Source organism: Eptatretus burgeri, chromosome 15 (assembly GCF_056783735.1).
Source record: "Eptatretus burgeri isolate ZD-2024b chromosome 15, Ebu_testis_v1, whole genome shotgun sequence".
Classification (NCBI taxonomy): domain Eukaryota; kingdom Metazoa; phylum Chordata; class Myxini; order Myxiniformes; family Myxinidae; genus Eptatretus; species Eptatretus burgeri.
In genome coordinates, this window is record NC_140975.1 from 7,396,600 (window position 1) to 7,415,183 (window position 18,584).

General features: G+C 42.6%; 1 protein-coding gene across 3 annotated transcripts in view; it reads right to left on the reverse strand.

The window, feature by feature from the left end:
* The window catches only part of XPO4 (exportin 4), a 108,000-nt gene that overhangs the window by 12,562 nt on the left and 76,854 nt on the right, over positions 1–18,584 (reverse strand). For all 3 annotated transcript variants that reach the window (XM_085857503.1, XM_085857502.1, XM_085857504.1), the window contains 3 exons: positions 10,588–10,747; positions 7,801–8,091; positions 6,404–6,599 (listed from right to left, as the gene is read on the reverse strand). In XM_085857503.1, coding sequence (XP_085713629.1) covers positions 6,404–6,599; positions 7,801–8,091; positions 10,588–10,747 — 647 coding nt within the window. The remainder of the gene's footprint in view (positions 1–6,403; positions 6,600–7,800; positions 8,092–10,587; positions 10,748–18,584) is intronic.

The window sequence follows — 18,584 nt, forward strand, 5'->3', positions numbered from 1 at the left end:
GGAAAGTGTATGCAGCGACAGCTGCTCGGGCGCATGCTCCATACCTGACCTGACCTGATCTGGGTTCCTTCTGATTATTCCAATGCAGGACTATACCTATTTTGTCTTCCATTTGATTTGAATTGAATTTATTTTAATCCCATTCTAAAATCAATTAAAGTCATAAAAAAACGTCATAGGTCAGGGTCAGTTGGCCAATCAAAGCGGGATTGCATCATAGTGGGACATCTTGATACCTGGTCATCACTGCCAACAATTATAAAGTGGCAGTTCTAACAAGTTCTCGCAAGGGTCTGCAATCTGATTGCTCTTTCTAGTTGTTTCTTGAAATCCCATGTCAAATTCTGAGAAGAGTGAGCACTTGGATTTGTCGATTGGGAAGGACCTCTGTCGATCTGGCACAATTACAGAGTGGAAACTCCTGAAACACATTTTATTGTGTCTGACAGTCAGACATATGTAGAGAAGTAAACAACTTACAACCCTCCTCAGTCAACTTGGAAACTGTGAGACGTATGATTTTGGTGTTGAGCTGGAAACAGCTTTGGAAAAAGTGCGAGACAAGTCATCCACTCTGCTCACTCCACAGATTGAGGGGGGTGAAAGCAACGGTTTCTTCCATTCGGAGTGGGGCAATTATAATCAACTGCTGATTGGTGTTCACAGGAACCCATATGTCAATTCATCAGCTCGGATCATGATGCCGGAGTAAAGATGACATTGAACTGCCACAAACCCAGACCTTCCCAACCATTCCAAGGAGCATCGTCTTAAACCAGATGATTGTCATCTCGAGCCTCCCTTGTCGAATGGGCCGGCCTTGCCTCCAAGTGTCGTGGACATTCTGTCCAGAGGTGATTAAAAAGAGGATGATAAGGTGGAGGATTAAGAAGATGTTGTGAATGACTGAGGAATTATTAACCTATCTTGACTGTGAAAATGACAGTGATGATGATGATGACTGAAGATCTAGTAGATATCGGTGAAACGAATAGTTTTATAAGAGCTTGATAATTTAATATTTCAGAGTGTTTATTCATTTTCATCTTCATTTCTTGTGACCTTGCAAAAGATTTATAACAAGCAATCATGATCAGCAATATTGATATTATTTTGACATTGGTGACGTAAGTCATGCAAGACAAAACAGGGACGTGAAAAATCATAAAATTGTCAAATTTTGAAGGTCTTTCTCAATTTTGATTTTGAAAATGGCCTTTAAATGTTAAAATAATGTTTCTAAACGATTTACCATAACATAATGAACTCAAAAAGTGGTATCATTTATGTTTCTACGACAACTGGTTAAAAACTTATGATTTTTAAAAATTTTCGCCGTCTCTCATGCCGAAATACAAGATGGCCACCGAATGGGCCATTTGAGGGACTTTTTTTTTCTTGGGAACATGTCAAATCTGTTAGTGGCCACCCCTTGGCAGTTTTTTTTTTAAACTGCTCTTAAATCCATGAGGGGTGCATGGGAAGCTTTCTCTCCTGCCCAACTATATATAGCATCTTATATATTATTTCCGAGTTTGTGGTTTCGTGTCGCGCTATCTTCGACTTTGTTCTGCGCTCGAGTAACGTGATATTCGGCTTACATTATCTCAAATATCATATGAGGTGCATGGTACAAAAAAAAGTAAATAAAATAGTTCTGAAACAGTGAAATCGTATTCCACTTTCTGCATTAAAGTAAAATTACTACTGATACTCTGCATCAGTTCCTTTCTCAAACACACCCACCCCAACATGTCACGCAGAGCGCGAGTTATGCTAGTGTTATGTTATACCACAGAACCATTCCAAGATGTACCTTTTGCAGCATAAATCACCAGCTTCAGTCACATGGATTGCTTACATGGAGTAAACTACAATTAATAATTATCGTCATTTTCATAAAAATTTAAAGTCAACAAATGTGTGCTGCAGTAAACCCTTGTTTTCCACGGGCGGTTACGTTTCCTCTCACCTATAAACTCATGGGTCATGAATACGGTGGCCATTCGTCCGGTTTTATGCTCCTTTGTCCATTTGTCCTCTTTGATACAAAACCGGACACCTTTATGTCCTCCATTTTCCTTTTGAGCTACCCAAGTTTTTGACATCCAATTTAACTTTTGATGGTTTGTTTTCATTGATTAAAATATTTCGCGTTTGTATTGGTCTTACAAATGCCATCAAATCTAATATTTGTCACGTTTCTTTGTGATGTCTTTAATTTAAGGTTACGGACGTTGTGTGATGCTGTTAAACACTTGCCATTTCCTAATCACGTCTTTACGTTATGACTGTTGCTTGATGCTGTTAAACGTTTGTCTTTCCAAAAAATTAGGCATTGTGGAAACTATTATGTGCTCTTGTGAAATGAAAGACTGCAGACGAGTGAGGCAAGGTATCTGAAACTTTTCAGCAAAGCCCAGATACTGTACGTGCTGCAAGCAGTACTGTACCTCCTACACCGCAGCAGCCATGCTGATTTACAAGTGCATCTTTTAAGTCGAAACTAGCAGTAAAGTCCCGGGGGGGGGGGGGGGGGGGTTAACCAATATTTTTGGTCTGAATGGATAAATGCCAGAGGCCATTAACACATAATTAGGGGCAGATAATAGAACGTTAGAGGGGATTAACCTCAGGAATAATTTAGCATGGAATTAATAATTCCAACCAGGGCCTGGCAGATTATTTATATTTGCACATTTTTAATCGGGACTTTTTAGTAAGCACTTGCTTAATGTATGCACGACCTGACATCATGTCTTAAAACTATTCAGTCACATGTAAAATGATTCAGTCACTCCACATACGGCATGCTGAGGTCAGTCCCTGGCAGCCCGACAACGTAATGCTGCTTCGCTGTGGACTGAAGACATGTTCATGGTGGAGTATTTTTTGATCTCCGGTGCCGCTATCTTTGAAAAGACCTTGCAGGGCACCCTTTATTGTGTGCTCATTGCCATTTCGATTAGATTTTATTTCCTGTATTGTGCATTTTCATTAAATCGGATCAGGAATGTGCTTCATTTATTTATTTCTCTGTCAGCTTTTGCGTCTGTCAATCTTTCGTCCCGGGATTCTCAGTTTTCGTCGTCATGTGTCTTCTTTAAATAAACTACACTAAGACCCTGCTTGAAGTCGCCCCGATTAACGTCGTTTTGTTAGAGCGTCGTTTGAAAATCATCACCGTCTCCAGTATAAAACCTGTTTTTCCTACATGCGTCATGACTGCTTTTAAATTGTATCTCTTAAGTTTTACATGCACCACATGACCTGAGGGCAAAAGCAGTGTGACCACTCCTCATTTTCATAAATGCCAAGGTGAGCCAATGAAAACAGCCAAGAATTCACAAGGTTTCGGAAAAGCGATGATAATAGAAAACCTATATGCCAAGAAAACCTATAGAAAACCAAGACGCCAAGGTGAACAACGAATAGCCAAGATCTTGTGAAAAAAGTCAAGGAGTGGTCACACCGGGCAAAAGTATATGCACTGCAAATCAAATTGCTTGTTATCGGTTCCCTCAAGTCATATTTTATAATGAATATGTAAAGCAGCAGAGTCCAACTCTCGGGGCAAGATACACTCTTCAGGAATGTTACTTCTGGGATATTTAACGATTGGCTTTTAACGAAAATAAAAAAGGTGCACAAATACATCTCAGTAAAGCAAACACATCTCAGCGACATGAATACATCATGCAATGCAAAATTTAAAAAAACTTCAAAAAAAAACACATCGCATAATTTGAGTGACGCTACATCCGGCGTTCTATTTCCCTTCATCTCCCAGCACCCCTCGCTGTCATGGTGTTATCGTGCTTGCTTTTTATCTGTTGCAAAGCGATTGCAGTGATAAATACGGTGTCAAAACGCCCAGCTGTATCTGTGTCTCATAAAAGCACAACACTGGAGCTAAAAATGAAGTTGATAAGGCGCTTTAATTCAGGTGATCGGGCCGTGGATATTGCACGTGATATGGCACTTGCTCCGACCACCGTGAGAGCGATTTTTAAACTTGCTGACAAAATTAGAGCTCGTGGACAAAATGTGACGCATTGACTGCAACTAAGGCGACATGTAGTAGAAGCAGTGCGATGGGAGAGACTGTTGTCTGTGTGGATTGAGAACCAAAACGAGCGGAATATGCCCTGAGCTAGCTGGTTATTATGGAAAAGGCTAAAAGTTTGTTTGAAAAATTAAACAACAAGAAGGTGATAGTTCGACGGTGGAGAATTTTACAGCAAGCAGAGGTTGGTTCGAGCGTTTTAAGCGTCGCAGAAACCTGCACAGTGTCAAGATTACTGGCGAGACTGCGAGTGCTGACATGCAGACAGCAGATGACTTCTCTCCCAACCTGCAGGTGATAACAGAACGCCACAATTACACCACACAGTTTGTTTTCAACGTAGATGAAACGGGGCTTTTCTGGAAGCGGATGCCATCCCGCACCTTTATTGCAAGTGAAGAAAAGAGTGCTTCAGGATTTAAGGCCGCCAAAGATCGCCCTACACTCTTGCTTGGAGGTAATGCGGAAAGAGATTTTAAATTAAAGCCCTTGCTCGTTTACCATTCTAAAACACCACGAGCAATGAAGGGTTTCTGCAAGACTACCATGCCTGTAATGTGGCGGTCAAACCGCAAGGCTTGGATGACTAGGGACATTTTACAGACCTGGTTTGTGCATGATTTTTCTCCAGGAGTGAAAACTTATTGTGAAAAACATAACTTTGAAGAGAAAGTGCCATTACTGTTGGACAATGCACCTGGTCACCCAGTCGACCTCGACTCCTCATCAACTGGAATCAAAGTTGAAGTTGTGTTTCTTCCTCCAAACACAACTTCTCTCCTACAGCCGATGGATCAGGGCACCATCGCAGCATTCAAAGCTTACTACCTGCGACACACCTTTTCTCAGCTAATCCGTGACACCGGTAGCAAAGACAGCCGATTAATTTGAGGCTTCTGGCAGTCTTTTAACATCATGAAAGCCACTGAAAATATCGCTGAGGCCTGGAGAGAAGTCACAGACCACTGCATGAATGGTGTTTGGAGGAAGGTTTGGCTGGAGTGCATCAAGGACTTCATAGGATTCAAACCCGAGCTACCCACACTGCACAATGAAATAGTCGAGACGGCCAATGAAGTGGGATTCCATGAAGTCACCGCAGGAGATGTCGAGGAGTTGCTGAACTCTCGTGGGGAGAATTTGACCAATGAGGACCTGATAGAGCTCGACCAACAACAGACTGAAGAAGCAACAGAAGAGGACCAATCAGAGAGGGTTTTAATGTGTAAAATTATTTCAAACATCCTGAATAAAGTTAATGAGGCTCTAGATCTTGCATATAAAAATGATCCTGACTGAGCGCAGCACTGCAGTGAAAAGAATGGCGTTGAATGCTTTTTCATGCTACAATGAGCTCTACAAGGAGAAGAAGAAGATGACCAGACAACTTTCTCTTGATTCATTCCTCAAAACAGCCTGAACCTGCACCAGACTCTGAGGGTGACATGGATAACCCCACTACCTCTCCCTCCCCCGAGCATCTCCGACCGACCACACTGATAACACATCAGAGCAAAGGCATTCAGTGGCATCAACACGACTGACATTAGCTCTGAGATAAGACCAGTGAGTGTTAAATTAACTTTGTTTTTGTTCATTTATTTACGACCTGTGGAATGTTTTTCAGATACAGTATGTATTATTTTAGCATCTATATACTGGATATTCATCGGCATTATGTTTTCGACGATGCGAACGGAAGTTATAATTGCAATTATAACGTTGACAGAACGCATCACCCCCCATTAATACATGCAAGTCCATGAGAAATGAGACCCCGCTTAACATCGTGTTCTTCTGGAACGCATCTACAACGCTAAGTGAGGTATACCTGTATTCCACAAAAGCTGTCATTGTGGTGACCTGTCTTTGCAGATTTTGCACATGAGAAACCATTTCAGCATGGCTCAAATGGTAAATCTTTGTGGGAGGTTATAAATGGTGACGTTCTCTTCAAGGGGCCGACATAATGAACAATTCTGACCAAGGGTTGCTTGCTGGCAGATTCTTTCTTTTCGTGAAATTTTCTCGATTTTCCACAAGTTTCAAGGACTTGGCCAAGTGTTTTAGGACTTTCAAGTACTGGAAATGCTTTTTTTTATTTTTCCAGGGATTTCAAATATTTTCCATGACTGTGCTAACTCTGTTATCAACGTTACATGACATACTCATGATATTAAACTTCAATCAGGGTTCACGGAAGAAAAAAGAAAAAAAAAAAATCAAAAAATTCAAGAAACAAGCTGTGCAGCAAGTAATTAATTATACCATGATAAATTAAAGGCTATGTGTCTTGGCCCACAACTCCACCACAACGGCTCGTCGTCCTTTCCTCACCAGCAGTGTCACTGAAGTCGATGAACTCCTTCGACAGGAGGTTTGTGAGAAGCTCAAGAATGAGAAGCAAATCTTGATGCCTTTCCTCCTCTTCCTGCTGTTCTTGTGGCATGGCCCCACGTACGCAGCTACGGCCATGGGCCGCAAAAACTCTCAACAGGTGAAGGCAACTCTCGTACAGTTTCAAGGCACGTGACTTTGGAGGATCAAAAAGTCGAAGTACAAAAATCAGAGAAAGGATAAAGAAAAAACAAAAAAAAAAATCAGTTTGAGACTGCACACAAGCCAAATAAAGCAACGCATCGTTGGTATTTAGTCTGAATTTTGCTGAAACAACAACAAAACAAGTAATAACGGTCACAAAAGACAAACCAAGAAGAACATGCAAAGCTCGCCCACATCCTCTTTGTATTAGGGATTCTTCTTCTTCTTCCGTATGCTAAACATAATGAAAACGGCTTCAAAAAATTTTTAACAATGTTAGGTGACCTTGACCTTTTGATCAAAAAATATATATATATATATATATATATATATATATATATATATATATATATATATATATATATATATATCAGTTTCTAGCTTTTGATTGATGAATCAATTAAGTGACGCAATATGTAAATTCTGAAAATTTCAGGTCAATCGGATGAAAAGTGACAATTTTATGTGACGTTGACTTTTTGACAAAAATATTAATGTCTTCTCCATATTTTCAGAATAAGACTTCGTTGAAAAAAAATTTATGACAAAAGCTCAAATGGTGAAAAGTTAGAGCCTGGACACACACACACACACACACACACACACACACACACACACACACACACACACACACACACGCACACACACACACACACACACACACACACGCAGACACACACACACACACACACACACACACACACACACACACAATTGCAAAAGCACGTCCCCTGCGCAAAAAAGGGGGAACAAAAAAAAGAAAGTAGAATTTGACACGAATGCTTCAATGGATATGCCCTCCACCCACGTTGGATGTTAACCCACCGTTATTGTTAATTGAATCCAAAATCGAATCGGTTCATCTTTGTGAAAATTTTGGTTGAAATCCATTCTGTGGTTCACAAGTTGTTGTGGAAACAAAGATTTTCAATTAAAAGTCACATGACCATATTATACATTGGACCTTTTGAACCCCAAATCTAATCAGTTCATCTTTGTATTATCATTCATACTTTTGCCAAATTTTGGAGGAATCCATTCAGTTGTTCAAAAGTTATTGCGGTAATGGAAATGTGCCACGCGTGCATGCACAGACGGATGCATAGCCGGACGAACAATCCAAAAACAAAACGCCTCCGGCGCCTTTGGCTGCAGAAGCATAAACAAGGAAAGATTAAGACTCTAAACCTCACCTCATTTAGATAACAGAGCTGCCGATGAGCAACCTCAACAAACAATTCCAAAATGAGGTTGGAAATGGCCGGCCAGGAGAGTCCCAAAGACTCCAGGAAGAGAGGCCCATTTTGGAGCCAGCCAAGTACCATGTTGAAGAGTTGTCCTGCCGACTCTGTGGTTGAGGCCTCCGCGAGACCGCATGTGCACTCCAGTGCCAGCGAGAGGCGGGAGCGCACCCTTTCGTCTGTGCAAAGTTGTGAGCGAGAGGCTGACAAGTCTTGTCGCTCGTGATCCAAGGGTTCCAAAACCTGGTGGGGTTAGACAGACTTTAGAATAAAGCGTTACGGATGGAGAAGCTCGGCTCCTTTTATACATAAATGATGAGTATACGTGGCCAAAATACTGACACCACTGCACTTCTCTCAAATAATTCACCATTTCTTCCAGAAAATTGTTGAAAATAACAAAATGTTTTCGTGTCCACATATGTATTTCTTTGGTTAACAGTGGATGAAAACAAAAAAAAAGATGAAAAATTACTAAATCTTAGCTTATTCCACACAGAAATTCTAAAATGGCCCGGACAATATTATTGGCACCCTTTGGAAGTTGTTGAAAATCATTAAATTTCAAGCAGGTGATTCTCCTATACTTTGGAAGTGAACTCACCTGTGGTGAGTTGCAGGTGCCTGCAATATAAAAAAAAAAAATCACTCATCCAACGAGTTGGAATAAAGAAAAGGAGTCACTCTGCTGTTTTGGGTCACTGTGTGTTCCGCAATGAGCATGGAAAAAAGAAAGAAAACCAGATAAATGTCTGAGGAGGTCAGACACATGATTTTAGCCAAGCATGGACAATTTCAAGGCCACAAATCCATCTCCAGAAAACTTGATGTTCCTGTGTACACCGTACGGAATGTTATCAGGAAGTTTAAGGCCCATGGCACTGTAGCCAAACCTCCCAGGACGTGGCCGCAAGAGAAAACTTGATCGAAGATTGCAGCGAAGGATTGTTTGAATGGTGGAGAAAGCACCTCGATCAACTGCTAAGCAGATTCAAGCTGATCTTCAGACACAAGGCAGGACAGTTTCAGCTCGCACCATCCGTCGTCAACTCAATGAAAGGGGGTTCTATGGTAGGAGACTCAGGAGGACCCCACTGCTGAAAGAGAGACAAAAGAACCCTGACTGGAGTTTGGCAAAGCACACCTGAACAAGCCAAAATCCTTTTGAGAGAATGTCCTGTGGACAGATGAGACCAAATTAGAGTTTTTGGTAAAGCACATCCTCTGTTTACAGAAAACAAAATGAAGCCTTCAAAGACAAGAACAGCTTCCCAAAAGTCAAACATGGAGGAGGTTCAGTGATATCTTGGTGTTGCTGTGCTGCCTCTGGCACTGGGTGACTTGAATGTGTGCATGGCATCGTGAAATCAGGAGATCACCAAGGCATTTTGGAGCGCAATGTTCAACCCAGTGTCAGAAAGCTGGGTCGCAGTCAAAAGTCATGGGTCTTGCAGCAGGACGATGACCCCAAACGCACTTCAAAAAGCACTCAGGAATGGTTCAAGACAAAATGCTGGCCTGCTCTGAAGTGGCCAGCAATGAGTCCAGATCTAAATCCCATTGAACACCTGTGGGGAGATCTGAAAACAGCAGTTGGGACAAGGTACCTTTCAAATCCCAGAGAACTGAAGCAGTTTGCACAAGAAGAATGGGCCGCACTGCCAGTAGAGAGGGTTCGGAAGCTCATCCATGGCTACAGGAAGTGATTGACTGCAGTTATTTTGTCAAAAGGCTGTGCTTCCAAATATCAAGTCCAGCGTGTCAATAAGTTTGTCAATGCCATTTATTTTATATTTTCTGATTCAAAAGGACATATTAAGCTCTGAATCAAAAACAAAGGTTCTGTAAAATTAACACTTAAATAAAGAATTGTGGAGACCAAATACTTTTGTCAATTGCAACTTATTTTTAGAGAAAATTGTAACTTATTTGAAAAAAGAGTAAGGGTGTCAAAACTTTTGGCCACGACTGCACATTCACGATACGTGCATTGCTTTAAGGTAATTTTCAGCTTGGACACAAACCTATCCCAAAGGAGTGGTAGGTCAAGCTCAAGATCATGTTGTGGTACAATGGGCACAGCCTCACTCTCCCTGCTCTGCCTCACTCCCCCTGGTCTCCTCTCCAGCCTCACTCTCCCTGCTCTGTCTGCGATCTGCCCAATGCTGCCCATATTTCCACAGGGTGCTCAAAGTCTGCCAGCAACCCCTTTCTGGTAAAACTACCAAAATCAAGAATCACTGCTCACCTTCATTCTTTCATTCCTCTTTTCTCCCACCTTTGCAACAAACTCCCACACTCTCTTCAATCCCACTCTTCCTGCCAGGTCTTCAAAACAGCTGTTCTCCACCATCTTATCTTTCCCCATTAAAAACCAAGATCTTTTCAACCTCCGTTTATGCAACCCAAACCCATCTCCTTCAAATTCCCTGCTTTCCTTCCAAAAAGTCCCTGAAGTCTGAGAACCTGAAAATCACTGTTGTGTCCATCTTGTTTACCCTGTGTACCCCACCCCATCCCTCTCCCTTCCACAGATCTCCTAATGTCTCTGTTCCCCACTGATTCGTGCTTCCCTCTCCCACCCATCTTGTCTCCTGCTCCCCCTTGTTATACGTTCTGTGTTGGCTCTGCTCCCGAGCCTCGATATTGTGTATAATTTTACAAAACCATCAGTATAACATTGTTCCCTTTGTTGGATTTGGCCTGAGAGAGTGTAAAGAGAAAGCGCAGACAGAGTACCAAGGTCCAGTAGCGCTGAGAAGCATTTTGATCCATGGGAGCAAAGCCAGCAAGGGCAAGACCTTTGAAAAGGCTGCGCTGAGCACCAGCAGGTAGCGACAGAGACTTGTAGCTCTCTGCCAACCGCCAAATCACATTGCTTTCAACTAGAAGGGATGCCCTGCCGGGGGAGAGGAGGAATATTTGAACAAAAGGAGTGAGAAGGTTGAGAAATCATTGAAAGAATGAAAAAGGATGAATAAAAACGATGTAAATATTCAGGAGACATAGGAAAATGAAGGGGCAGGATGGGAGATGTGCGTAGAATAAGAGGATAAATAAGACACAGAGAAGACAGAGAAGAAGAAGAATAAGAAGAAGAAGAAGAAGAAGAAACAAGAAGAAAGAAAGAAGAAGAAGAAACAAGAAGAAAGAAGAAGAAGAAACAAGAAGAAAGAAGAAGAAGAAACAAGAGAGAGAAGAAGAAGAAGAAGAAACAAGAAGAAGAAGAAGAAACAAGAAGAAGAAATAAAAAACAAGAAGAAAGAAGAATAATAAACAAGAAGAAGAAGAATAAGAAACAAGAAGAAACAAGAAGAAACAAGAAGAAACAAGAAGAAAGAAGAAGCAGAAGAAACTGAAGAAACAGAAGAAGAAGAAACAGAAGAAACAGAAGAAGAAGAAACAGACGAAGACGAAGACGAAGACGAAGAAGAAAAAGAAAAAGAAAAAGAAAAAGAAAAAGAAAAAGAAAAAGAAAAAGAAAAAGAAGAGGAAGAGGAAGAGGAAGAGGAAGAGGAAGAGGAAGAGGAAGAGGAAGAGGAAGAGGAAGAGGAAGAGGAAGAGGAAGAGGAAGAGGAAGAGGAAGAGGAAGAGGAAGAGGAAGAGGAAGAAGAAGAAGAACACAAAGAAGAATATTCATCAAAAGAAAAACTGTTTGTAGTTTTGTGAATAATGAATATAATCTGAAATGCAGAATGTATCAGGTTAAACTCCTGCAAGGCCCCAGTGACAGCAAAAGTTAGGAGAAGCACGATTATGTCACAAAGAGGGATAAGGAAGCAAATCCATATGAATATTAGGAGGGCACTCGGTAGAGTACATACCTCCGTCACACAATGCCTGATCCACGAGAACATATCGGACTAAATAAATTTTTGAACTAGAGGGGGAGCACTCGGGAGAGTGCAAAACCTCCGCCGCCAATACTGCTGAGTCACTCAAGTGAACCTTATATCTTATTCATTAAATATGTCAACAGTGCTGACAGAGTTATCGTTCTTTTCTCCATTTTTTTTTGGGGGGGGGGGGGGTGTTGGAAATCACTTAAAACATGTAGAAATGCAAAAAAAAGAAATCCAAATTTTGTTGAAAAAAAAGTTGCAAAAATTTTTTTTTTGGGGGGGGGAGTTTGGAAATCACTTAAAATATGTAGAAATGCAAAAAAAAAAATTTTCTCTAACAATTTTTTTTTTTGGGGGGGTTGGAAATCACTTAAAACATGTAGAAATGCAAAAAAAACATTCTCTAACAATTTTTTTTTGGGGGGGGGGACCAAGTCCAAAATTTAATGGCATGATCCTTGGACCATACCTAACCCCCCCCACCAAGTTTCGTCGAAATCCGTCGAGGAGTTTTTCCGTAATACTTTTCACAAACAAACAAACAAACAAGCAGTCATAGACTGGTACTTACGAAATCGTCAACTTGACCTCTGACCTTGTCTAATAAATGCTGTCTCTAGAGAAGGTAGCGACGCAAACCAGAAGTTTCTACGATGATTCTGTACCAAACCATCAAAAATCGTAACGTTGACCGAAGCAAAAATCTCCATTTCTCCACACAATTATTTTATATTATTTTATCAAAGTCACAAAACCGTAATATATTCGGCCATCCACCAATAATCTTTACATAATCTGACGGCTTTGCGAGTCAGGCATGTGACGATAACCTTTCTTGGGATAAAAAATGACTTTTAAACACCATCTTTATCGAAAACACTGTCAGCGCGCACACACAAAACCTTTATGTGATCAACGCCGCCTGTGATCAAGTGCACTGCACCACGTGACGACCTGTGACGCGCGAGTGAAATATTTTTTATACAATCTTAAAACGTCTCCAAAACATCCGATTTTTATCAGAATTTCGACAACCGAGTTTTAAGCGTCCTAAGCGATCGCAAAAACCGAAGACAAAATTAAAATCGGAGTTAAAACGAACTCGTAACGTCGAGCAAAGCAAAAATCTCCATTTCTCCACGCAATTATTCAATATTATTTTATCAAAGTCACCAAACCGTAATATTCGGCCATCCACCAACAATCTTTCCATAATCTGATGGTTCAGCGAGTCAGACATGCGACCATAACCTTTATTGGGATAAAAAATGACTTTTAAACACCATCTTTATCAAAAACACAGTCAGCGCGCACACGCAAAACCTGTACGTGACTCAACGATGCGTCTGCTCGAGCGCACTGCATCATGGGATGACCCGTGATGCGTCGAGTGAAATATTTTTTATACAATCTTAAAATGTCTCCAAAACATCCGATTTTTACCAGAATTTTGACAACGGAGTTTTAAGCGTCCTAAGCGATCGCAAAAACCGAAGACAAAATTAAAATTGAAGTTAAAACGAACTCGTAACGTCGAGCGAAGCAAAAATACTCCATTTCTCCACATTAATTTACGGAATTATGTTTGACCTCACTGTGACCTTGACCTTTGACCGATTTTGACCAAAATCTAATCAGCGCTTGCCATCACCCTCCTGAATCACGTGGTGTAATTTGACCTTGGTAGCTTCTTCCGTTCTCGAGTTGTCGTGCCTACAAACAAACAAACAAACACACGAACAAACAAACAAGCAGACATAGACTGGTACTTACGAAATCGTCAACTTGACATCTGACCTTGTCGAATAAAAGCTGTCTCTAGAGAAGGTAGCGACGCAAACCAGAAGTTTCTATGATGATTCTGTACCAAACCATCAAAAATCGAATGTTTTGGATGTTTGACCTCACTGTGACCTTGACCTTTGACGGATTTTGACCAAAATCTAATCAGCGCTAGCCATCACCCTCCTGAAATTTTTTTTAAAAATGACCGTTTTTACAGCCATTTTTCCCTGCTGTGCAGGGGTTTGGCTTTTTTTCTTGAGGCAATGTTTTATGGCCGGATGTCCTTCCTGACGCCAACCCTGGTCGCCTCTTACGACACACAGGGATATGGTACACCTATTCTAACCGGGGCATACACCGGGACCAGTACACTGGCACTCATTTCGCCGACCTCGGAAGGATGACAGGCTGAGTCAACCCCCTGGTGTATTAATTCAGTGGCTCAACGGGGTTTGAACTCAGGAGCTTTTGGATCCCAAGCCGCTGCCCTAACCACTGCGCCAACACCAGGCTCATCACCCTCCTGAATCACGTGGTGTAATTTGACATTGGTAGCTTATTGTGTTCTCGAGTTATCGTGCCTACAAACAAACACACAAACAGACACACACACACACACACACACACACACACACACACCCACACACACACACACACACACACACACACACACACACACACACACACACACACACACACACACACACACACACACACACACACACACACACACACACACAAACAAACACACAAACAGAGGATGGAAGTCATCAATATACTTACGAAATCTTTAGATTTCGTAAGTAACAAGCAGTCATAGACTGGTACTTACGAAATCGTCAACTTGACCTCTGACCTTTTCTAATAAAAGCTGTCTCTTGAGAAGGTAGCAACGCAAACCAGAAGTTTCTACGGTGATTCTGTACCAAACCATCAAAAATCGAATGTTTTGGATCTTTGACCTCACTTTGACCTTTGACCGATTTTGACCAAAATCTAATCAGCGCTAGCCACCACCCTCCTGAATCACGTGGTGTAATTTGACATTGGAAGCTTCTTCCGTTCTCGAGTTATCATTTTTTGGATGTTTGACCTCACTGTGACCTTGACCTTTGACCGATTTTGACCAAAATCTAATCAGCACGAGCCATCACCCTCCTGAATCACGTGGTGTAATTTGACATTGGTAGCTTCTTCCGTTCTCGAGTTATCGTGCCTACAAACAAACAAACAAACAAACAGAAATGGAAGTCATCAATATACTTACGAAATCTTTAGATTTCGTAAGTAACAAACAAACAGAAAGGGGTGAAAACAGTAACCTCCATCCATCTTTGAAGATGGCGGAGGTTAAATATCATGCTACACATAATTTTGGCCCAATCTCCCAATGGTGAAGAATCACTTTAAAAATCAAATAATTCTCGTATTCATATCTGGATTCAGATCTTCACCCAAATCAAATACATTTGTCGTGGTCACACACTCAACCTGTCCACTAAGTTTTATTCTGAATCCGTCCACAACTTTTTGAGCTATCGTGCTGTATATTGTTTTTGGCCCGATCTCTCAATGGTGAAGATTCACTCAAAAAAATTCTATTCATCGGATCCGGATCTTGATCTTCACCAAAATCTAATCAGTTTGTCCTTGTCACACAACCAACCTGCCCACCAAATTTCATCCGGATCCGTCCACAACTTTTTGAGATAACCTGCACACAAACAGACAGACAGGCAGACAGGGGTGAAAACAAAATCTCCTTCCACCTTCAGTGACAGAGGTGGTGATGATGTAAAATAGGATTATGATGCATTTGTTGCCTTAATGAAGAGTGCAGAATGCACATCCTGCCAGGTTACCTTCATTCCTGGATTTCAGACGACCTTCATTCCTTCACTCACACAGTCAATATGATGCTTTCAATGGAACCATCTACAAGTTCTCCAAGGCAGTCTTTGACACAGTCTTGTTACTCATCTTCAAAACCGACCTCTCTGATGCTCTGGAAAACCCTTTATTCCTTTTTGCAGACATCTCCACATTGTGTGGTACAGAACGTCTCTGTCTGTCTCTGTCTGTCTCTCTCTCCCAATCTGGGGTCGATTACATGGCGGTCTGACAAGTGGAACATGTCTTCAATCCTGGCCAATTTCACAATCTCACCCTATTGCTCAGAAAGATTGTCAAGCTAACCAACCTGTCTACTTTCATGGTCAGCCACTGGAACAGGTTCTGTCTCTTGAACTTCTAGGCCTCACCATAAGCCATGACCTCTCCTGGTCAAACCATAGACCAAAGCTGGCGTCCAAAATGAGCCGCAGAGTGGGCATCCTCCATCGATCCAAGTCTGCACTTGGAAAATTAGAACTACTCACAGCACACAAGCACTTTATATATAGCTCAATGGAGTACTGCTCTCCACCATGGTCTGGGACCACAACATCACATCTTTCTTTCCTGGATTACGTGAAATCTAAAGCTTTCAACATGATTGGAATCTCCTGCGATGATGGCAGGATTTGCACTCCGGCCAACGTAAAACCCTCAATTCCACAAAACGTACTAAAAGCACAGAGAAATCTAAAAACCCACTCCGTGGGAGTACCTCCTGTGCAGCTTCCCTCCGCAAGGAAGCTCATCAGATGGTGGGATTGGGGCAAAGCCTTCGGGAACCCCACTCTTTGATGACAGGAAGAAAACCATGGGGGCAACCTTCCTGGGTCAGATTGCGGTAGTGTGTGTCGGGGTGATGCTGAGGTGTCGTCCACCATGCGGCGGTCTCCTTGGGTTAACCTGAGGCGATCCCTTCGGGTGGGTGCCTGGAATGTCCTATCATGAAGACAGGATGATCACCTGTCTCTGTTATCATCTGAGCTCAAGAGTTTGGACATCGGTATTGCAACACTCTCTGAGGTTCGGAGACTGTATTACGGCGAGATCATGGCCAGTGGTTACACCTACTATTGGTCTGGTTGCTCTGATGGCTAGCATGCTCAAGAAGTTGCTGTAGCTGTGTCCAATAAGCTGACTCCAACAATAATTGAGGTAACACCAGTCAACGAGCGTATTATGAGACAAAGGATTCGTCACTCCTTGGGTGTCATTTCCATGGTCTCTGTATAATCTCCGACTGAGGCGAGTGATCTCACCATGAAGGACGCATTCTACGCCACGCTCGAGTCTGTGATTGATCAGTGCCCCAGGCGAAACACTCTTCTCCTCTTGAGGGATTTCAATGCATCGACTGGAACCGATAGGGATGGTTATAAGACATGTGTTAGTCCCCATGGGTCTGGAACTGTGAACCTGAATAGCACTAACTTCCTTAACTTTCCAAGAAGTCATGGACATAGGGTGGCTAGTTCATGTTTTCAGCACCCACTGGCTCATTGCTGGACTTGGTATTCCAACGCTGGTGGTGCGGCAAAGGAGAATGACTATGTGCTCGGTGATGGTCACTGGAGGATAATCCAGAACTGCAGGGTATACCAGAGTTCTCATTTCCTCAATACCGACCACAGGCTTGTAGTAGCAACTCTGAAGTTTCAGCTTAAATCCAGAAGAATGGTACCATCCAAGCCAAGGCTGGATGTTGGCAAGCTCAAGGATGAGAGGGTAGCTGAGGAGTTTGTGAACAAGCTGAGTGGAGATTTTGGGGGTCTGGGTGCTTTCAGGAATCCTAAAAAGTTGTGGAGTGCCTTCAAGACCACCATGCTTGATGTTGCCGTTGAATGTCTTGGAACTCATCGGAGGGCGAAGAAGAATTTTATCGTGCAAGGGACACTAGATACCAATGAACAGGGTTACAGGACTAGGCTGAATAGCAGTGCAGAGCTGTTCAGGGAGCTGAGGCATAAAACTGGACGTGCACTAAGGGTTGACAAGGAGGCCCATGTGCGAGGAATCTGTGAGGGGGTAGAGCATCACCTGTGTTCAAGTGATTCTTGTCTGGCTTACAGGGGAATTCACACATTGCGGTCTTCCAAGCCCATCCCTTGGTGCGAGACAGTGAGAGTGGAGGGTCATAGGCTCTTGACAGTGGAGTTTGAGGTGAAGGCCCACTGGGCGGGTTACTTTGAGTGGCTGTACCGAGCTAATCCACCAGCTGTTGAGTTGGATGTCACGGGTGTTACTATCTCGATTGCTGACCCTCAAATCAACTGTGATCCACTTTCGTTTGGGGAAACACAGGCTGCGATGAACCGGTTGAAATATGGTAATGCTCCTGGGGACTGTGGCATCCATGCTGAACTTCTCAAGGTGGAAATGCTGTCCTGGTGTCGTTGCATCAAGTTCTGTGCTCTGCCTGGAACACAGGCATCATCCCAACTGACTAGAAGAGGAGCCTTGTTGTCCCTCTCTGGAAAGGGAAGGATGATCGCCATGAATGCAACACCAACCGAGGGTGAGACGCTACTCTCGGTGCAGGTAAGGTCTTTGCTCGGATAATTCTTGATAGGGTTCGCTACCATCGGCTTGAGCATCAGCATCCAGAGCAGACAGGCTTTACACCAAAGACATCAACGATTGACCGTTTCCTTGCTTTTCGGGTCTTCACCGAAAGCAGTCAAGAGTTTTGGCAGGGGCTGCTTGCACCCAGTGTTGATCTCTGCAAAGCATTCGATTCAGTGAATCGGGATGCCCTCTGGAGGATTCTTCGTCTTCGTGCGGTGCCACCAAGACTGATCAATCTGATGTCTGAACTACACTCTGGCACTGAGAGTGCTGTGAGATGTGGTGAAACCATCTCTGACTTATTTGCAGTTGTTACTGGAGTTCATCAAGGGGTGTCTACTGGCCCCCACACTTTTCAACACTTGTATGGACTGGTTTCTGGGGAGGATGTTGGAGAGATTAAGCTGTGATGCATTGGTTGGAAATGTCAAGATCACCGACTTGATTTCGCAGATGATGCAGTCATCTTTGCGGAGACTCCAGATATGATTTTGGTGGCCCTCAAGGTGCTGAATGAAGAGTCGGAGCTGCTGGGATTATAGGTTTCCTGGGTAAAAACTAAGATCCAGGCTTTCAATAACATCTTGGATGCTGCTGTCTTGTCTGTACCTGATTGTGGTGAGGAGGTTGAGGTCACAGAGAGATTCACTA